The sequence below is a fragment of the Tupaia chinensis genome, unplaced genomic scaffold, assembly GCF_000334495.1.
Source record: "Tupaia chinensis unplaced genomic scaffold, TupChi_1.0 Scaffold138757_1, whole genome shotgun sequence".
Classification (NCBI taxonomy): Eukaryota; Metazoa; Chordata; class Mammalia; order Scandentia; family Tupaiidae; genus Tupaia; species Tupaia belangeri.
This window is the reverse complement of record NW_006198649.1, coordinates 59,193-75,600: the sequence shown is the minus strand read 5'-3', so window position 1 is coordinate 75,600 and position 16,408 is coordinate 59,193. Positions and strand designations below refer to the sequence as shown.

At 38.1% G+C, this 16,408-nt stretch overlaps 1 protein-coding gene across 2 annotated transcripts in view; it reads left to right on the top strand.

Moving 5' to 3' along the window:
• The first annotated feature begins 320 nt into the window (after positions 1–320).
• KYNU (kynureninase) overlaps positions 321–16,408 on the top strand; it is a 64,590-nt gene continuing 48,502 nt past the window's right edge. For both annotated transcript variants that reach the window (XM_027765591.1, XM_006161673.3), the window contains exon 1: positions 321–513. In XM_027765591.1, coding sequence (XP_027621392.1) covers positions 345–513 — 169 coding nt within the window. In that variant the 5' untranslated portion in view covers positions 321–344. The remainder of the gene's footprint in view (positions 514–16,408) is intronic.

Genomic DNA, 16,408 nt, shown 5'->3' with positions numbered 1-16,408 from the left:
ACCAGCAGTTAGCGTAATGGCTATGTTGCTGGACTCCCATGTAGTTGACTGCAGTTTGCATCCTGGACCCGGTGGCTTAAAACTCACGCCGGGCACCTGTGCGTACGTGCCCAAGATCCCAAGAGGAGAATGGAGGAGAAGGGATTGCAGCGTGATCATCCCCTCTGGGGGATGATTTCTTGCTTTCTGTCTCTCTGTCTCTCTGTCTGTCTGGTGAGCACACACTCTTTATAGCAAAAAAAAAAAAAAAAAAAAGAATCTTGGTTAAAACAGAAGATGTAAGAAAATGATGGTGACCAGATTACATCTTAACATTTTCTCTTCATTTTAGAGGACAACTTGCGATGGAGTCTTTACCTCTTGAGCTGCCAGCTGACACAGTGCAACGCGTCGCAGCTGAACTCAAATGTCATCCAGCAGATGAGAAGGTTGCTCTCCGCCTTGATGAGGAAGATAAGCTGAGCCACTTCAGGGAGTATTTTTATATCCCCAAAATGCAGGATCTGCCTCCAAGTAAGAATAATGGGAAGGGTTTTTTAAAAACTCAATTTATTAATTTATTTTTGCAACTGCATTAAAGTGTTTATCATAAATCTTCTAAAAAAATCATTTTTCCATTACGTAAGAGAGTCATTACAATTGTCTCTGAATTGTGTCTGAAAAATAGCAGGTCCCTGGTGCTACTAAATCAACCTGTCAGCCTACCTTAGCCTCAGATTCCTTAGGTTTCTTCTCCTCCTTTGAATAAAATACTTACAGGGTGCTTATACTGTCATCTACTTCTCTGAACAATAGAGTGACTGATTGAAAAATTATAGACAGATGCATTTACTTGTTCTCTAAGCACTTAGAGCTCAAAGCAATTCTTTTCAATACAATATTAAAATATTTCTTATTTTGTGGCACCCAGTTGATGATAGCATGTTTGTCTTAGAGGGAATATGATTTTGTGATCTGGAAGTGGTGGGAGAGATGTTATATGACTAGTCGTCTTTGCACACTGTGAGTGAAGATGCCATATATAAGAGTAAACCAATATAAAACAGTGAATGCCCAACTTTTCCTGCATTCTTAACAATAATACAGTAAGCGGGACCAGCAGTTAGCACATTGGCTATGTCGCTGGACTCCCATGTAGTCAACCACAGTTTGAGTCCTGGACCCGGTGGCTTAAAACTCACGTTGGCGTGTGTGTGTGCGTGCCCAAGATCCCGAGAAGAGAATGAAGAAGAAGGGATTGTGGGGTGGCCATTCCCCCTGGGGGGTGATTTCTCGCTTTCTGTCTCTCTGTCTCTCTCTGCCTTTCTGGCGAGAACAGGCGTCCTATAGCAAAAACCTCTCCAAAAAAAAAAAAAAAATACAGTAAGCTAACTCTGTTCTTGGTTTTAAGGGAGTCCTGAGTCCTGATTTTTTCTTTTTTTGCAACAAAGCTAGCACAGGTATAAAAATGTGAAATAATATATCATACTTAGCTTTACTCCATTTTATATCAATGAACAAGGATGCTAAGTTGAATGGAATTAGTCTGTGATATGGGATTTATTACTTTATTATAGTCTGATTTCCGTTTTTCTTCAGATTAAAAGTGGCAGGTACAATTTGAAATGACAAAAATCCAAGAATGTCAGTTAATCAGATTTGGGGGTAAGATCAGGTAAGAAAACTCTCTCTCTTTCTCTCTTAACAGAGTGTGCGTGTGCTCATGAGAGAGAGAGACAGAGACAGAGAGAGAGAGAGAGGTCACCCCCACTTGGTCTGCACTGCATTCCTTTTTCTGCCATTTCTATATCCCATCAACATTTTAGGCATATCCACAGATGTGCCTGGCATGTTATTCAAGGCACCAAGGTTCGAATTTGAACTGTGTTTACCCATATGAGATACTGCTCTATATGTACAGGGCTAAGTGCTGCCCGTTGGGGCCATTTCTTCTTCTTCTTTTTTTCCCCTTTATTCTAGGATACAATGCCTGTGTGGCCATGTAAGAAAAAGAGAGAGAGACTGAGCACCCTAACAGGGTCTGGTCAAGTTGTAATCCCTTTCCTCCAGTCCTTAAGCTCATCGGGAACCAGCAGTTAGCGTAATGGCTATGTCGCTGGACTCTCACGTAGTCGACCGCGGTTCGCATCCCAGACCCGGTGGCTTAAAACTCACGCCAGGCGCGTGTGCGTGCATGCCCAAGATCCCAAGAGGAGATGAAGGAGAGGGGATTGCGGCGTGACCATCCCCCCTGGGGGGTGATTTCTCGCTTTCTGTCTCTATGTCTCTCTCTGTCTGTCTGGTGAGCACACATGCCCTATAGTGAAAATCTCTTCAAAAAAAAAGCTCATCATAGCCTGGACACTTGCATGAATGTCTAGTGTGTTTCAGACTGACCTGGTTCTGGATACAAATTTTGGTCCCCATATGGAAGCCAGCTTCTTTTGAGCAATGCATTACCGCTGCATTGGAGCTGGCCACATGTAACTCTCTTATTTTGTTGTAAATGTAATGTAACATATTCTCCTGAAATAATGCATCTCAAAATATATGTCCAGCACCCTATAGAATTCTAAAGGAATGAAAGATAAGAAATCCTGGTGTACAATTTCAAATTGCTTAGTAATAGTTGAAGAAGACATTGATACAAATGACAGCTATAAAAGGCTAAATAAAATGGGACTATAAGAGATGTGATTAAAAACTGCAGAAGTGAAATCTTCAAGGTCAGTTTTGAATCTAGAATTGAAAGAGCATTTTCATTTGAATCTTAAGGGTGGAATCCTAACAGCTAATGGGTAAGTTGTAAGGAAATCAAATTTAGGAAGAGAATTCTTCCTGGGATGGGAGAGAAGACCCTGGAGATATGTGTACCACAAAATGTTAGGAGTCCTCTGAAATAACCAGATTGTTATTTTTTATGGTTATTGTCCCAGTAACTTGGAACAGGTCAAGTCTGGATAATAGTAACTGTGCTCTTTGAATAAGGGTTGTTTTACTGAATCAAAATCCAGTTTGAAAAACAGCATTACATTGGGCCGGCAGGTGGCATGGTGGTTAAAGGACTGGATTCCATACGGCCAATTGTGCAGTTCGAGTTTAGAACCTGTGGCTTGAAAAATGTGCCAGGAGCATGTGTGTGAGTGCCCAGAATCCTGAGAGGAGAATGGAGAAGGGATTGCAGCATGGCCACTCCCCTGGGAGGTTGGTTTCTCACTTCCTTAATCTCTCTTTCTTTATATTACACATGCCCTCTAGAAAAAAAAATAGCATTGCACATTGCTAATCATTATGGAACTGCAAATCAAAACCACAATGATATGTGACCTCACACTCATTTTGGCAAGGATGTAGAGAAATTGGAACCCTTGCGCACTGTTGGTGAGAAAGGAAAATAGTGCAACTGCTCTAGAAAACAGTCTGGCAATTTCTCAAAAGGTTAAAAATAGAATTGCTATGTAATCCAACAATCCCATTTGGATATATAGCTGAAAGAAATGAAAACCCAGTCCCCAAGTATACACCCGTTTTCATGGCAGCTCTAGTCACAATAGCCAAAAAAGGAACAACCAAAAGCCCATCAAAGCATGAATGTATAAATAAATATAGTATATACCTACAGTGAAATATCCTTGGAAATAGTTTAGATAGTAAATTTTATGTTATATATAGTATCACATTGGTTTTAATATTTATTTTAAAAAATTTAAGTTTCCATTAAGGGACCAGCAGATGGCATAATGGTTACATTGCTAGACTCCCACAGAGTCGATTGTGGTTTGAGTTCTGGACCCTGTGGCTTAAAACTCTCACTGTATGCATGCACTTGCATGCCCAAGGTCCCAAGCTTAGAATGGACAAGGGATTGTTTCATGGCCGTCCCCTTGATGGGGGGGATGATTTCTCACATTCTGTCTCTCTGTCTCTGTCTCTTTCTGTTTTTCTGGAGAGTACACATGCCCTTTAGCAAAAATCTCTTTTAAAAAATAAAAGTTTCCACTAAAAAAAAGCATTGTATATATAATCACTTCTATTCTACTTAAGAGTTGACTCTGCACCCTGTTTATAGGTATAGATTGAACAGCCCTAATCCAAAAATTCAAAATCCGAAGTCTTGAATGCTGACTGATACCACAATTGGGAAATTTCATATCTGACTTCATGTGACAGGTCAGAGTCAAAAGGGAGACATGCAACTCACAATTTATGTAGCATTTCCAAGGAAAAAAAAGAATCCCCCATTCCCATTAAGCTGTGATAAATCTTTCTTTTTTGGGGGAAAGAACTATTTAATTTAATTAATTAATTATTTAAATTTTAACAGAGAGGGACAGAGTGAGAGACGGAGAGAGAGGAGAGAGAGAAAGTGAGACAACAAGCCTCCAGTTCTGGAACTTGAACCATGCTTGGCCATGTGGGAGTCCAGTGCCCTTAACTACCATGCCATCTGCTGGCCCCAGAGTGATAAATCATTTAAATTCACATTCAGATTCTCCCATCAAATCATTGTCACAAAATTGAACAAAATTGCTTAAAATATTGTATATGGAAGCTGGATGGTGGTGCAGTAGTAATGTGACACTCTGTGTAGTAGGTCCACATAGGACAGTTCCAGGCTGGCATCCAGTGATCTGCCTGAACACACCGGGCATGCTTGCCCCTGATCTGGGCTGACCAAAGCGAGGGCTGAATCATGATGTAAGAGCCTCTTGAGAGGATCTTTCCCTTTCTCTCTTTCTCTGTCTCTCATGGAAGAAAATAATTCAAACTCTGTATAAGGTATATACAAAATAAATAAATTTGTGTTTAGACTCTAGTTCCATCACTAAGATATCTCATTATATATATGAAAATATGAAAATATTCCAAAATCTCTTAAAACTCTAAAATCCAAAACACTTCTGGTCTAAAGTATTTCAGACAAAGGCTACTGTGTATAATCTGTATATATTCAATTAGCTCTCCAGTAGAAACTAAGAAGTATAATCTTAAGTAACGGCTGATTCTTAAAGAGGCATAAAAAGACCAGTGTATTGATTTAATAAAGAATTCAAATAATTGGCTTTAAAGCTATTTTTGAATGAAGGAGAAATTTGCTTTATTAACCACAAGAGTTCTTTTAAGTCTATAATCAGCAAAGTGTGATCTCTTGACTGGAAACATGAACTTCACCGGAGACATTATTAGAAATGCAAGTTCTTGGGTCCTACCTCAGAATTACCTACCCCAGAATTAGAGACTCTGAGGACAAGATCCAATATCTTCTAGACCAAGATAAGGTGGTGTTCTAGGCAGTTAGATCAATAGATTCCCATTCTCACTTTTATTTATTTATTTATTTTTGCTATAGAGCACGTGAGCTCGCCAGAAAGACAGAGAGAGACAGAGAAACAGAAAGCGAGAAATCACCCCCCGAGGGAATGGCCACGCCACAATCCTTTCTCTTCCGTTCTCCTCTTGGGATCTTGGGCACGCATGCACATGCGCCCAGCATGAGTTTAAACCACCCGGTCCGGGACTCAAACCACAATCGGCTACATGGGAGTCCAGCGACATAGCCATTACACTAACTGCTGGTGCCCCCATTCTCACTGTTCACACTCTTAAATGTTCATTCATTTAAAAAATATGTAATATTCTTATGCTCTGTTAGAGACACTTCTCAGAATAGTTCCATGAGCGAAGGGCAAGGTTATCACATATTTAGATTTATATCTGGTATGAGGAGATGATAATAACCAAGCTGATAAAACTTGATACGTGCTCTGATATCAGCTTGTGCTCTAAGAGTTATGGGGCTGTGAAGAGGAGACTGCTCATTTATCTAAGGTAACCTGGGAAGGAACTGTTGAAGAGATCGTGTCTGAGGACAGCTGAGAATGAAGTGAGAAAGTAATCTTGTGGATTCAGAGGTGAAGCCAAACCTGGTAGTTGTTTGCCTTTGTGCTGTGCAAAGGCACCAAGCTTCGAGCCTGTGGTGGTTTAGGGGCGAAAATGTAATGCCTCCTTTCCTATCCATCACGAGAGTCATGGCCTACATTGCTATGAAAATTTTATTTGTCCAAGTTTTTCATGACATGAGAGTCTTCAGAAATGAAGACACAAATTAATCTATGCTTAACTGTTTTTATGCTGTTTGAAGAATGTGGGTTTTTATGCTAAGTCTGGTGAAAGGAGCTGATACTTGTAGAGAAACAAACATGATTGGGCCAAAAGGATGTGATTAATGGCAATAAACTGGGGAGAACTTAGCAAAGCTTATTTCTTCAGGCCTTTCCTGACCTTTTTCTGTGTAGCATCCTTTCTTCTGGGTATGCAGTAGCTTACCTCCCAATCTTCAGTCAAAATACTCAGCATATTAAGGCTGCATACTTAGGATTATTGTGTTTTGAACCCCAACAGTGTTGGTATTTTCTTCTTCCTCTCTACATTATCCACCCCCTTCTGCTTGTCAAGATTTGAATTAATCAAGAAACTAGTATCTCCTATCTTATCAATAGCTTCTGGGAGCCAGCCCTGTAGAATAGTTCTTTGATAGCCAGATCTCACATGGCCAGCTCTAATTTGAATCCTTCGGCTTGGAAAACACACCAGTCATGTGTGCCCTAAACCCTAAGGAGATGAAGCAATGGAAGAAAAGTAATTGCAGAGTGAGCACACTCCACTGGGGGAGAGGTGCTTTCACTCTCTCTCTGGCTAAAGTTATGATAATAATGGTAATGACAATGATAATAATAAAAAAACCAAAAAGCCAGAGAGATCATTACAAGAAATATAAAAATGATAGTCTCAAATTATTATCATTTTAAAAACATTTTTTTTTTGGAGAGTTTTTTTTTGCTATTGGGCATGTGAGCTGGCCAGAAAGACAGAGAGGGACAGAGAGACAAAAAGCGAGAAATCATCTCCCAGAAGGGATGGCCATACTGCAGTCCCTTCTCCTCCATTCTCCTCTTGGGACCTTGGGATCCTGGGCATGCACGCACATATGCCTGGCCTAAGTTTAAGCCACTGGGTCCAGGACTCAAACCGTGGTTGACTACATGAGAGTCCAGTGACATAGCCATTATCCAACTGCTGGTCCCAATAATCTCAAATTATTTTAAAAGACAAGCATACCACTAAGAATGAATGCTCTACTGCCACTTGAAAAACAAAGAACATAAAGAAAGAAATCGCCCCCCAGGGATTTATTCATCTATAAAAGGACATAATGTTTATGACCATGGGATTTTAATAATCCGATTTAAAAATCTAGTATCTATCAAGAAACCAAGAGTTTGGAGTTATAAACTTCTCATGCCCCTTGAATTTTGCATTTTAGTGGACTTGTTTATAATCTTACCTTTTTTTTTTCCCCCTGTTGTATTTTTTTTTATCCCCCTGTTGTAATATCTGCTCCCTGAATGCAAGCACTGTGTTATTTTTTTGCCTAAGAGTGGAATTCACTCAAGGAGACCTTGGGGTAGAGGTAACCAGTGAGTTCTTATCATTCAGATGGGACAGCATTTGCAAAGATGCAAGCAAAAGAAAGCATGGTTGTGTTAATCTGTAAGAGTATTTTCATATGACCATGAGATTGGGAAAAATGAAAGGATGACAATTCTCAATATAGTTTTCTTTCCTTATTAAAGAAATGAAACAAATCAAGAAAAAGAGAGAGAAAATAAAGAAAAATGAGAAGTGCAAGGCATACATATGAGAAAGTACATTTCTCTCTTTTTTTTTTTAAATTTACCAGAGAGTGTGCGTACTTTCCAGAGGGAGACAGTGAAAAAGAGAGAGATAAAGCGCATCCTAACAGGACAAGGGCATGCTGTAATCGGTTTTCCATTTCCCCGTCCTGTTAGGATTTTGGCAAACATACATTTCAGCCCAGAGTGTTTTTCAAGTTGTTAAGGCTGTGATTCAAACCTGGCAGCCTCCAGTTCCCTTAACCTTTCAGTCACAGGGTTGTCCCTCTAAATTTTTTTAAAATTATAAATATTTCTTTTTGGTTCTTTGATAGCCAGATCTCACATGGCCAGCTCTAATTTGAATCCTTCGGCTTGGAAAACACACCAGTCATGTGTGCCCTAAACCCTAAGGAAATGAAGCAATGGAAGAAAAGTAATTGCAGAGTGAGCACACTCCACTGGGGGAGAGGTGCTTTCACTCTCTCTCTGGCTAAAGTTATGATAATAATGGTAATGACAATGATAATAATAAAAAAACCAAAAAGCCAGAGAGATCATTACAAGAAATATAAAAATGATAGTCTCAAATTATTATCATTTTAAAAACATTTTTTTTTTGGAGAGTTTTTTTTTTGCTATTGGGCATGTGAGCTGGCCAGAAAGACAGAGAGGGACAGAGAGACAAAAAGCGAGAAATCATCTCCCAGAAGGGATGGCCATACTGCAGTCCCTTCTCCTCCATTCTCCTCTTGGGACCTTGGGATCCTGGGCATGCACGCACATATGCCTGGCCTAAGTTTAAGCCACTGGGTCCAGGACTCAAACCGTGGTTGACTACATGAGAGTCCAGTGACATAGCCATTATCCAACTGCTGGTCCCAATAATCTCAAATTATTTTAAAAGACAAGCATACCACTAAGAATGAATGCTCTACTGCCACTTGAAAAACAAAGAACATAAAGAAAGAAATCGCCCCCCAGGGATTTATTCATCTATAAAAGGACATAATGTTTATGACCATGGGATTTTAATAATCCGATTTAAAAATCTAGTATCTATCAAGAAACCAAGAGTTTGGAGTTATAAACTTCTCATGCCCCTTGAATTTTGCATTTTAGTGGACTTGTTTATAATCTTACCTTTTTTTTTTCCCCCTGTTGTAATATCTGCTCCCTGAATGCAAGCACTGTGTTATTTTTTTGCCTAAGAGTGGAATTCACTCAAGGAGACCTTGGGGTAGAGGTAATCAGTGAGTTCTTATCATTCAGATGGAACAGCATTTGCAAAGATGAAGCAAAAGAAAGCATGGTTGTGTTAATCTGTAAGAGTATTTTCATATGACCACTGTATGTCATGTATATAGGTGGGTGTGGGTAAACAGGAAACAGGAAATAGAAGAGTATTATAAAGAGAATCTATAGAGCAATACAAGAGCAGTTGGTAAGATGAAGTAAATAGTAAATAAGTGAGTGGAGGTAACTGGCATTTAGGGTGAAGAAGTAAATGTAATAGAAGTGGAGAAAAAGGAGAACATTCAAGAACTATTTTAGATGCTCATGACATTAACCTGATTGAGTAGTAGGAGAAACATACCATGAGCCAAACATTCTGGTTTAGGATAATAATGTTGATATCCACTGATACAATTCATTTGTTTTGGGAACTGTTCATTTAGAAAAGCTACAATAGTATTTTGATTCCTCTATCGGCTCTGCCATCTGTGATCTCAACCTTAGAGTCCAAGAAGATGGCATCTATATTCCAAGCAGTAGGGAGAAGAGGGAAACAAAGAAGGAAAGACAAGGAATGCCTGTCCATCCCTTGAGGAAGGTTTCAGGTGCTGCCTCCTAATATGTCCACCTACATCCCCTGGGCCAATGTTGGCTCCACTTACCTACAAAGAAGACTGAGTGTAACATATAATTTTGTTCTTGGTAGCCACATGCAAAACTAGAAATCTGCTATTATAAAGAAAAAATAGAATAGAACTTTGAGCACTGCTACCATTAGGGTCTAGTTTGAAGATACAAATTGCAGAGTCATCAGAATTCTAGGTAGTAGTTGAAACTGAGTGTGGAAAATATTACCTAGGTATCATACCTAGAGTTAGAAAAAGTGGGTTTGAAAGACAATTTTAAGTACTGGAAAAGAAAGAACAGAGTCAGAACATTGAATAAGAAGAAAAATGATGGGACCAGCAGTTAGTGTAATGGCTATGTCCCCGGACTCCCATGTCGTCGACCGTGGTTTGAGTCCCGAACCCAGTGGTGTAAACTCACGCCAGGTGTGTGTGCGTGTCCAAGATCCCGAGAGGAGAATGGAGGAGAAGGGATTGTGGCATGGCCATCCTCCCTGGGGGGTTATTTCTCACTGTCTGTCCTGTGTTTCTCTCTGTCCTCAGGCGAGTGCACACACTCTATAGCCAAAAAAAATTTTAAAAGTTAAAAAAAAAAAACTCTCCCCAAAAAAAATTTTAAAAGTTAAAAAAAAAAACTCTCCAAAAAAAAAAGATGGAAAATGTAGTGATGTAGTGTTGTAAAACTGTGTGAAGAGAGCATTCAAGGAAATTGGAGGGCTGAGTGTTATCAACTCTTTCAGAGGCTGTATGATGAGCCTTTTATTTTAGCAGTTAGAAGAAGATTATTGAGTAGTCATAACTTTAACAGCTCCATTAAAATGACAGCTCCATTAAAATGACAGAATTATTTTATTTAAATTTATTTATTTATTTAAATTTGACCAGAGAGGGACAAAGTGAGAGAGAGAGGGAAAGTAGAAGGCAAGCCGTCAGGTCTAGAACTCTAAATGCAGTCAGCCAGGTGGAAGTCTAGTGCCCTTAACAACCATGCCACTTGCCAACCCTGGAAACAGGTTTTTACAGTGCTTTTCAAAGAACACATGATGTGAGAAAACAATGATAAGGGGCAAAAGAAATAAATGAATGTCTTTCTTTTAAGAAATAGAGGGGTTTAATTATGGTTGGGTATTGAAAAAAAGAAATTACGAAGAGAAAGAATGTCAGATGGACAGGAGTGTTATTTTCAGCTAAGCAGAGTCCATGCTGAGTATATTATTTCCCCCAAACTTTCTCAGCTCCTGGAACCTACGATCTTAAGGTTAAAGTAAATTACTGAAGACAACCTTTGACTATCTCAAAAGATGTGTTGGCCTCATTGTCCAAAGTCAACATGATTTAGATTGAGATCTCGTGAAGGATCAAAGTCCCTCTCAACCTTCCTATGCTCTAGCAACTTATTACCATGTCTACCTCAGCTAAAGAATTGAGAATAAATATATTTTGATCAGGAGAATTTAGACTTTCATCTTCTCCAGGGACACTTTCTGACCTTGTGAACTCTTTTTCCTTAGGGGATTTTATATGCAAAAGTGTGGAGAATTTCTTTTGAAATCTTAATAACACAGAGGATGCCATCTCACTGCTCCAGACTTCAGAAAGAACAAATTGGTTTAAAAATTAGACAATGAATATATCATGAGTATATACAAGAGGACTGTAGTGATCATACATTTTTTTCTCAATCTTAACTCCTGGAATTATATCCAAAGTCCAAAGAATTTGTTGAAAAATAGCCTTGCATCCCAATAAAGAAAAAATACACAATATTCCCTCAGGACAAGACCAGGAAATTTAACAATTTTGTTTTAACAAGATATCTTTCTTCATATTCAATCACGGTATATCATTAGAACATACAGTGATTTGATGTAAAAAAAGAGATGTTATTAATACCAAATATCTGAACTCTATGGCAGAAATGAAAAATAATATTTTAAAGCATGTTAGAACACAAAAATTGTTCTCTCATTGCATTCTGAATAATAGTAGAGAAAAATATAGTATTTTACTTCATAAAATGTGAAAGTTATGCAGCTCTATGGATTTTGCAACATGAGAGCATTTGTGTAACAAATTCAAGAAACTGATACTCTTTGTCCCATTAATGCTTTGCCTTTCTATTTTTCTTCTAAATGTCCTTACTCAGATTCTACTCTTTGACACACACTATATGTGGTATTTGCATTCATTTGCTGTGTTTCTATATCCTTTAGCCAATCAGTTTCAGTCATAGAGTGCAGACACTCGGAATATATTAAATGGGAACATACGATGTCTCTCCTTCATGGTCTGGCTTGCTTCATTCAGCAGTAAATCTTCCATATTCTTCCACTTTCTGTCAAAAGTCAAGTTTGTTGTTGTTGTTGTTGTTTGTTTGTTTGTTTTAATGGCTGAATAATATTCCGTAGAGTATATGTGCCACAATTTTTCTATCCATTCATCTGTTCGTTGGCATTTGGGTTGGTTCCATTACTTAGCAATTGTGAATAGTGCTGCAAAAAAACATCGATGTGCAAGCACTTTTCTGTTTAAGAATTCTTCTGTCCTTTGGGTAGATTCCAAGGAGTGGGATTGCTGGATCATATGGTAGTTCTATTTGTAGATTTTTGAGAAATCTCCAAGTTGTTCGCCTCAGTGGCTGGACCAATTTACATTCCCACCAGCAGTGTAAGAGAGTTCCCCTTTCACCACACCCCTACCAGCACTTGCCATTTTTTTTTTTTTAAATCTTAGTCGTTCTGACTGGGGTTAGATGGTTTCTCATTGTTGTTTTGATCTGCATTTCCCTTAAAATGAGGGATGTTGAGCATTTTTTCATATGCCTTTTGGCTATATATATGTCATCTTTAGAGAGTGTTTCTTCAGCTCATTCTCCCATCTTTTAATAAGGTTGATCATCTTTTTTCGGAAGCTGCTTGAGTTCCTTGTGTATTCTGGTTATCAATCCCTTATCTCACAAATAGTTTACAAAAATATTTTCCCATTCTGAGGGCTGTCAATTCACATTACTTACTGTGTCTTTTGCCATGAAGAAACTTCTTGGTCTGATGTAATCCCACTTGTCTATTTTGGGGATTATTGACTGTGCTTTGAGGGTCTTATTCAAGAAGTCTTAACCTACCCCAATGTCTCCCAGAGTTTCCCCAATGTTTTCCAGGAAACGTTTTATAGTTTGAGGTCTTAGATTTAGATCTTTGATCTACTTTGACTTGAATTTTGTCAGAGGTGAGAAGAGGGGGTTCAGATTCATCTATTAGCAGGTGGAAATCCAATTTTTCCAGCACCATTTGCTGAAGAGGTTTTTCTTTTCCCACTGGATTGACTGGTAACCCTTGTCAAAAGTCAGTTGACAGTATGTTTGGGAATTTATTTCTGGGAACTCAATTCTGTTCCATTGGTCCACATGTCTGTTTCTGTGCCAGTACCATGCTGTTTTGATTATCACAGCTTTGTAGTGTATTTTTGGGTCAGGGGGTGAGATGCCTCCTACTCCACTCTTCTTGTGCAGAATTGCTTTGGCAATACAGGGTCTCTTATGATTTTCGACAAATTTTATGATTGTCTTTTCTAGATCTATGAAGAATGTGTCTGTTATTTTGATTGGCATTGCCTTAAATCTGTAGATTAATTTGGGTAGAATTGCCATTTTGATTATATTAATTCTTCCAATCCAGGAACATGGGATATCCTTCCACTTTTTTGTGTCATTCTCAATTCTTTTTTTAGCTTTTCATAGTTTTCCTTGTGGAGGTTTTAAACTTCTTTGGTTAGATTTATTCCTTAATATCGTATACTTTTTGTGGGTATTATCTGTTGAAGATACTTTTATAGTTCTATCAACTGGACTAGAAAGAAATGTTCACATGTTGAAATATTCAGTTTGTAAGCTAAATAATGTGACTGACTGTAAAAGAGAAAAGGAAACTTTAAAAAGGTAAAAAAAAAAACAAACCAGAAAGTGTAAGGCTCAAAAGTCAACTTTTAGCTACAAAAAAGATTTTTATGTATGAAATACAGCTCCATGAGTGGAGTCTTTCTGCCAAAGAACTTTCTGATATTTCATGCACAAGTTCAGATTTACACTGAAAAATTACATGTTTACCCCTGAAAGAGAGCTTCATTTTACAACATCCATACACTGTCAGTGTAAAATTGCTTACCAAACAAACACTGATCTAGAGCTAAACTGTCTTGATATGTTGTTCAACTTCAAAAGTTAAATAAGGTATAAAGAAGTTTGTGTTAGTATGTTACTAAGTATACTTTCTTAGAGAATGTTTTGATATACTTCCAGTCAAGAAACAAATTGCTATTTTTTAGCACAAACAATGTTGTATAGAAAACCAGCAGACATTTTTTCTTTATGTAGTCTATTTTATTTAGGAACAAGAATTCTCTCACAAATTTTTATGATATATTTCTGTCATATATTAAAATATTGTGAGCCCAACCAAAAAAAAAGAAAGAAAGAAAGAAAGAAAGAAAGAAAGAAAGAAAGAAAAAGAAAGAAAGAAAGAAAAGAAACTTATACTCAGGAATACCACCTTGTATCCCCTTCTAGTATTATCGCATTTGGGTTGGCCATTACTTCTCTGGCCAGTATTTTAATATAAATGTTTCAAATTTTATCTAAAATCCATTGAAGATCATATTTATTCAGTATCTCAGATATATGGACTTGAGTTAACCATCCTGAAGGCTACAACTTGGATGTATTCTGTACTCTGCTGTATAAATAGGTAGATACACAGACAGACAGATGATGTAGGTGACAGATATATAGATATAGATAGATAGATAGATAGATGATATAGATAGATATACAGATATATAGATGATAGATACAGATAGATGAGAGAAAGATGAGAGAAAAGATACAGAGGAAAGAAAGAAGAAAGAAAGAGAGAGAGAGAGAGAGAGAGAGAGAAAGGGAAGGAAGAAAAAGAAAGGAAAGTAGAATAGAAAAGAAGTGAGAAAGAAAAAATAGAGAAAGAAAAAGAAAGAAAGAAGAAAGAAAGAGAGAAGAAAGAGAGAGAGAGAAAGAAAGAAGGAGGAAAGAAAAAAGAAGGAAGAAAAAGGAAAGAAGAATAGAAAAGAAGTAAGAAAGAAAGAAATAGAAAGAAAGAAGAAAAAGAAAAGAAAGAGAAAGAAAAAGACAGAGAAAGAGAAATAAAGAAAAGGAAAGAGAAAAAAAAGAAAAAGGAAGAAAGAGAAGAGAAAAAGAAGGAAATATCTATTGCTTCCCCTTTATTGGTGAAATCCAAATTTCTCTCTAGTAACCATTCATATCCTAAAGAACTTCAGCACTTTTGGACAAAAATGATGGCATAGAATTCTCTTAATTTTTCCTTAATCTGACAAAATCTTTATTATGTCGTCATTCTTGAAATATATTTTTGGTGGAAATAAAATTCTATATTAAAATTTATTTCCTTTTATTCTTTAAAAAAATTGTCTTTTGGGGCCGGCAGGTGGCATGGTGGTGCTGGATTCTCATGTGACTGACCTTGGTGTGAGCCCCGGACCGGCAACTTGAGAATCATGTTGGACGCATGTACATGCCTGTCCAAAATCTTGAGAAGAGAATCAATTGCAGTGTGGTCATCCCCATGGGAAGCGATTTCTCACTTTCCACCTCTCTCTTTCTCTCTATGTCTCTCTCCCATGAGCTCACATGCCCTATGGCAAAAATGTAAAAAAAAAGAAAGAAAGAAAGAAAAAGAAATGTGCCTTCTGGCTTTCATGATATACAATGAAAAATGTGTAATTATTAGAAATGTTGGTCTTCTATAGGTTCTATAGGTAATATGTTATTTTTCTCTAGTTACTTTTAAAAAAAATTAGGGGCTGTATGCTTTTCAGAGAGAGCAAAGATAAGAGAGAGGGAGAGAGGGAAGTGAGGTATCACTTTCCAGAGGGATGGCCGTGCTTCAATTTCTCCTCCTCCATTATCCACTCAGAACTCTGGGCATTCATACTTATGTGCCTGGCAAGTCTTTCAAGCTACCAGGTCCTGAACTTGAACCTGCAGTCAGCCATGTGGGATCCAGTGTCCCAACTATCATGATCATGCATGTATTTGATTTTATCTTGCTTGGAGTTCACTGAGAGTTTGTACATGTAAAATAAAATATTTCAGAAAATTTGGGATGTTTTTGGCCATTATTTCTTTTAACTGCCAGAGGGTACATGCCCTCATGAGATATAAAGAAAGAGAGAGAGAGAAAGAGAGAGAGAGAGAGAGAGAGAGAGAAGACAAAGGGAGAGAAAGGGAGAACAAGCAGCTCCAATGGGGCTATGGTCACACTACAATCTGTTCTCTTCCATTTTTCTATTTTGTAGGGGTTTGGATAAACACACACGTGCCTAGTGTATTTTTCAAGCCATCACTGCTAGAATTCAAACCACATAGACAGCCATATGAGATCTAGCCCCTTTAACCATAACGACCCTGGCTGTTATTTTTGCTATAGGGCTGCGATCACCAGAAAGACAAAAAGAGACAAAGGGACAGAAAGAGAAAAATCACCCCCCAAGGGAGGATGACCATGCTGCAATCCCTTCTCCTCCATTCTCTTGGGATCTCGGGCATGCATGCACATGCGCCTGGCATGAGTTTAAGCCACCAGGTCTGGGACTTGAACTGTGGTTGACTACATGGAGGCCCAGCGACATAGCCATTATGCCAACTGCTGGTCCCCTAGCCATTATTTCTTATTCTTGCACCTGACTTTTTATCCTTTCCCTTTGACATTCCAATGAAGAAAATGTGACACCTTTTGGTATTGTTAATTCACATATCTGTGATAAGCTTTTTTTTTTTTTTTGAGAAGTTTTCGCTATAGGGCGTGTGTGCTCGCCAGACAGAGACAGAGAGACAGAAAGCGAGAAATC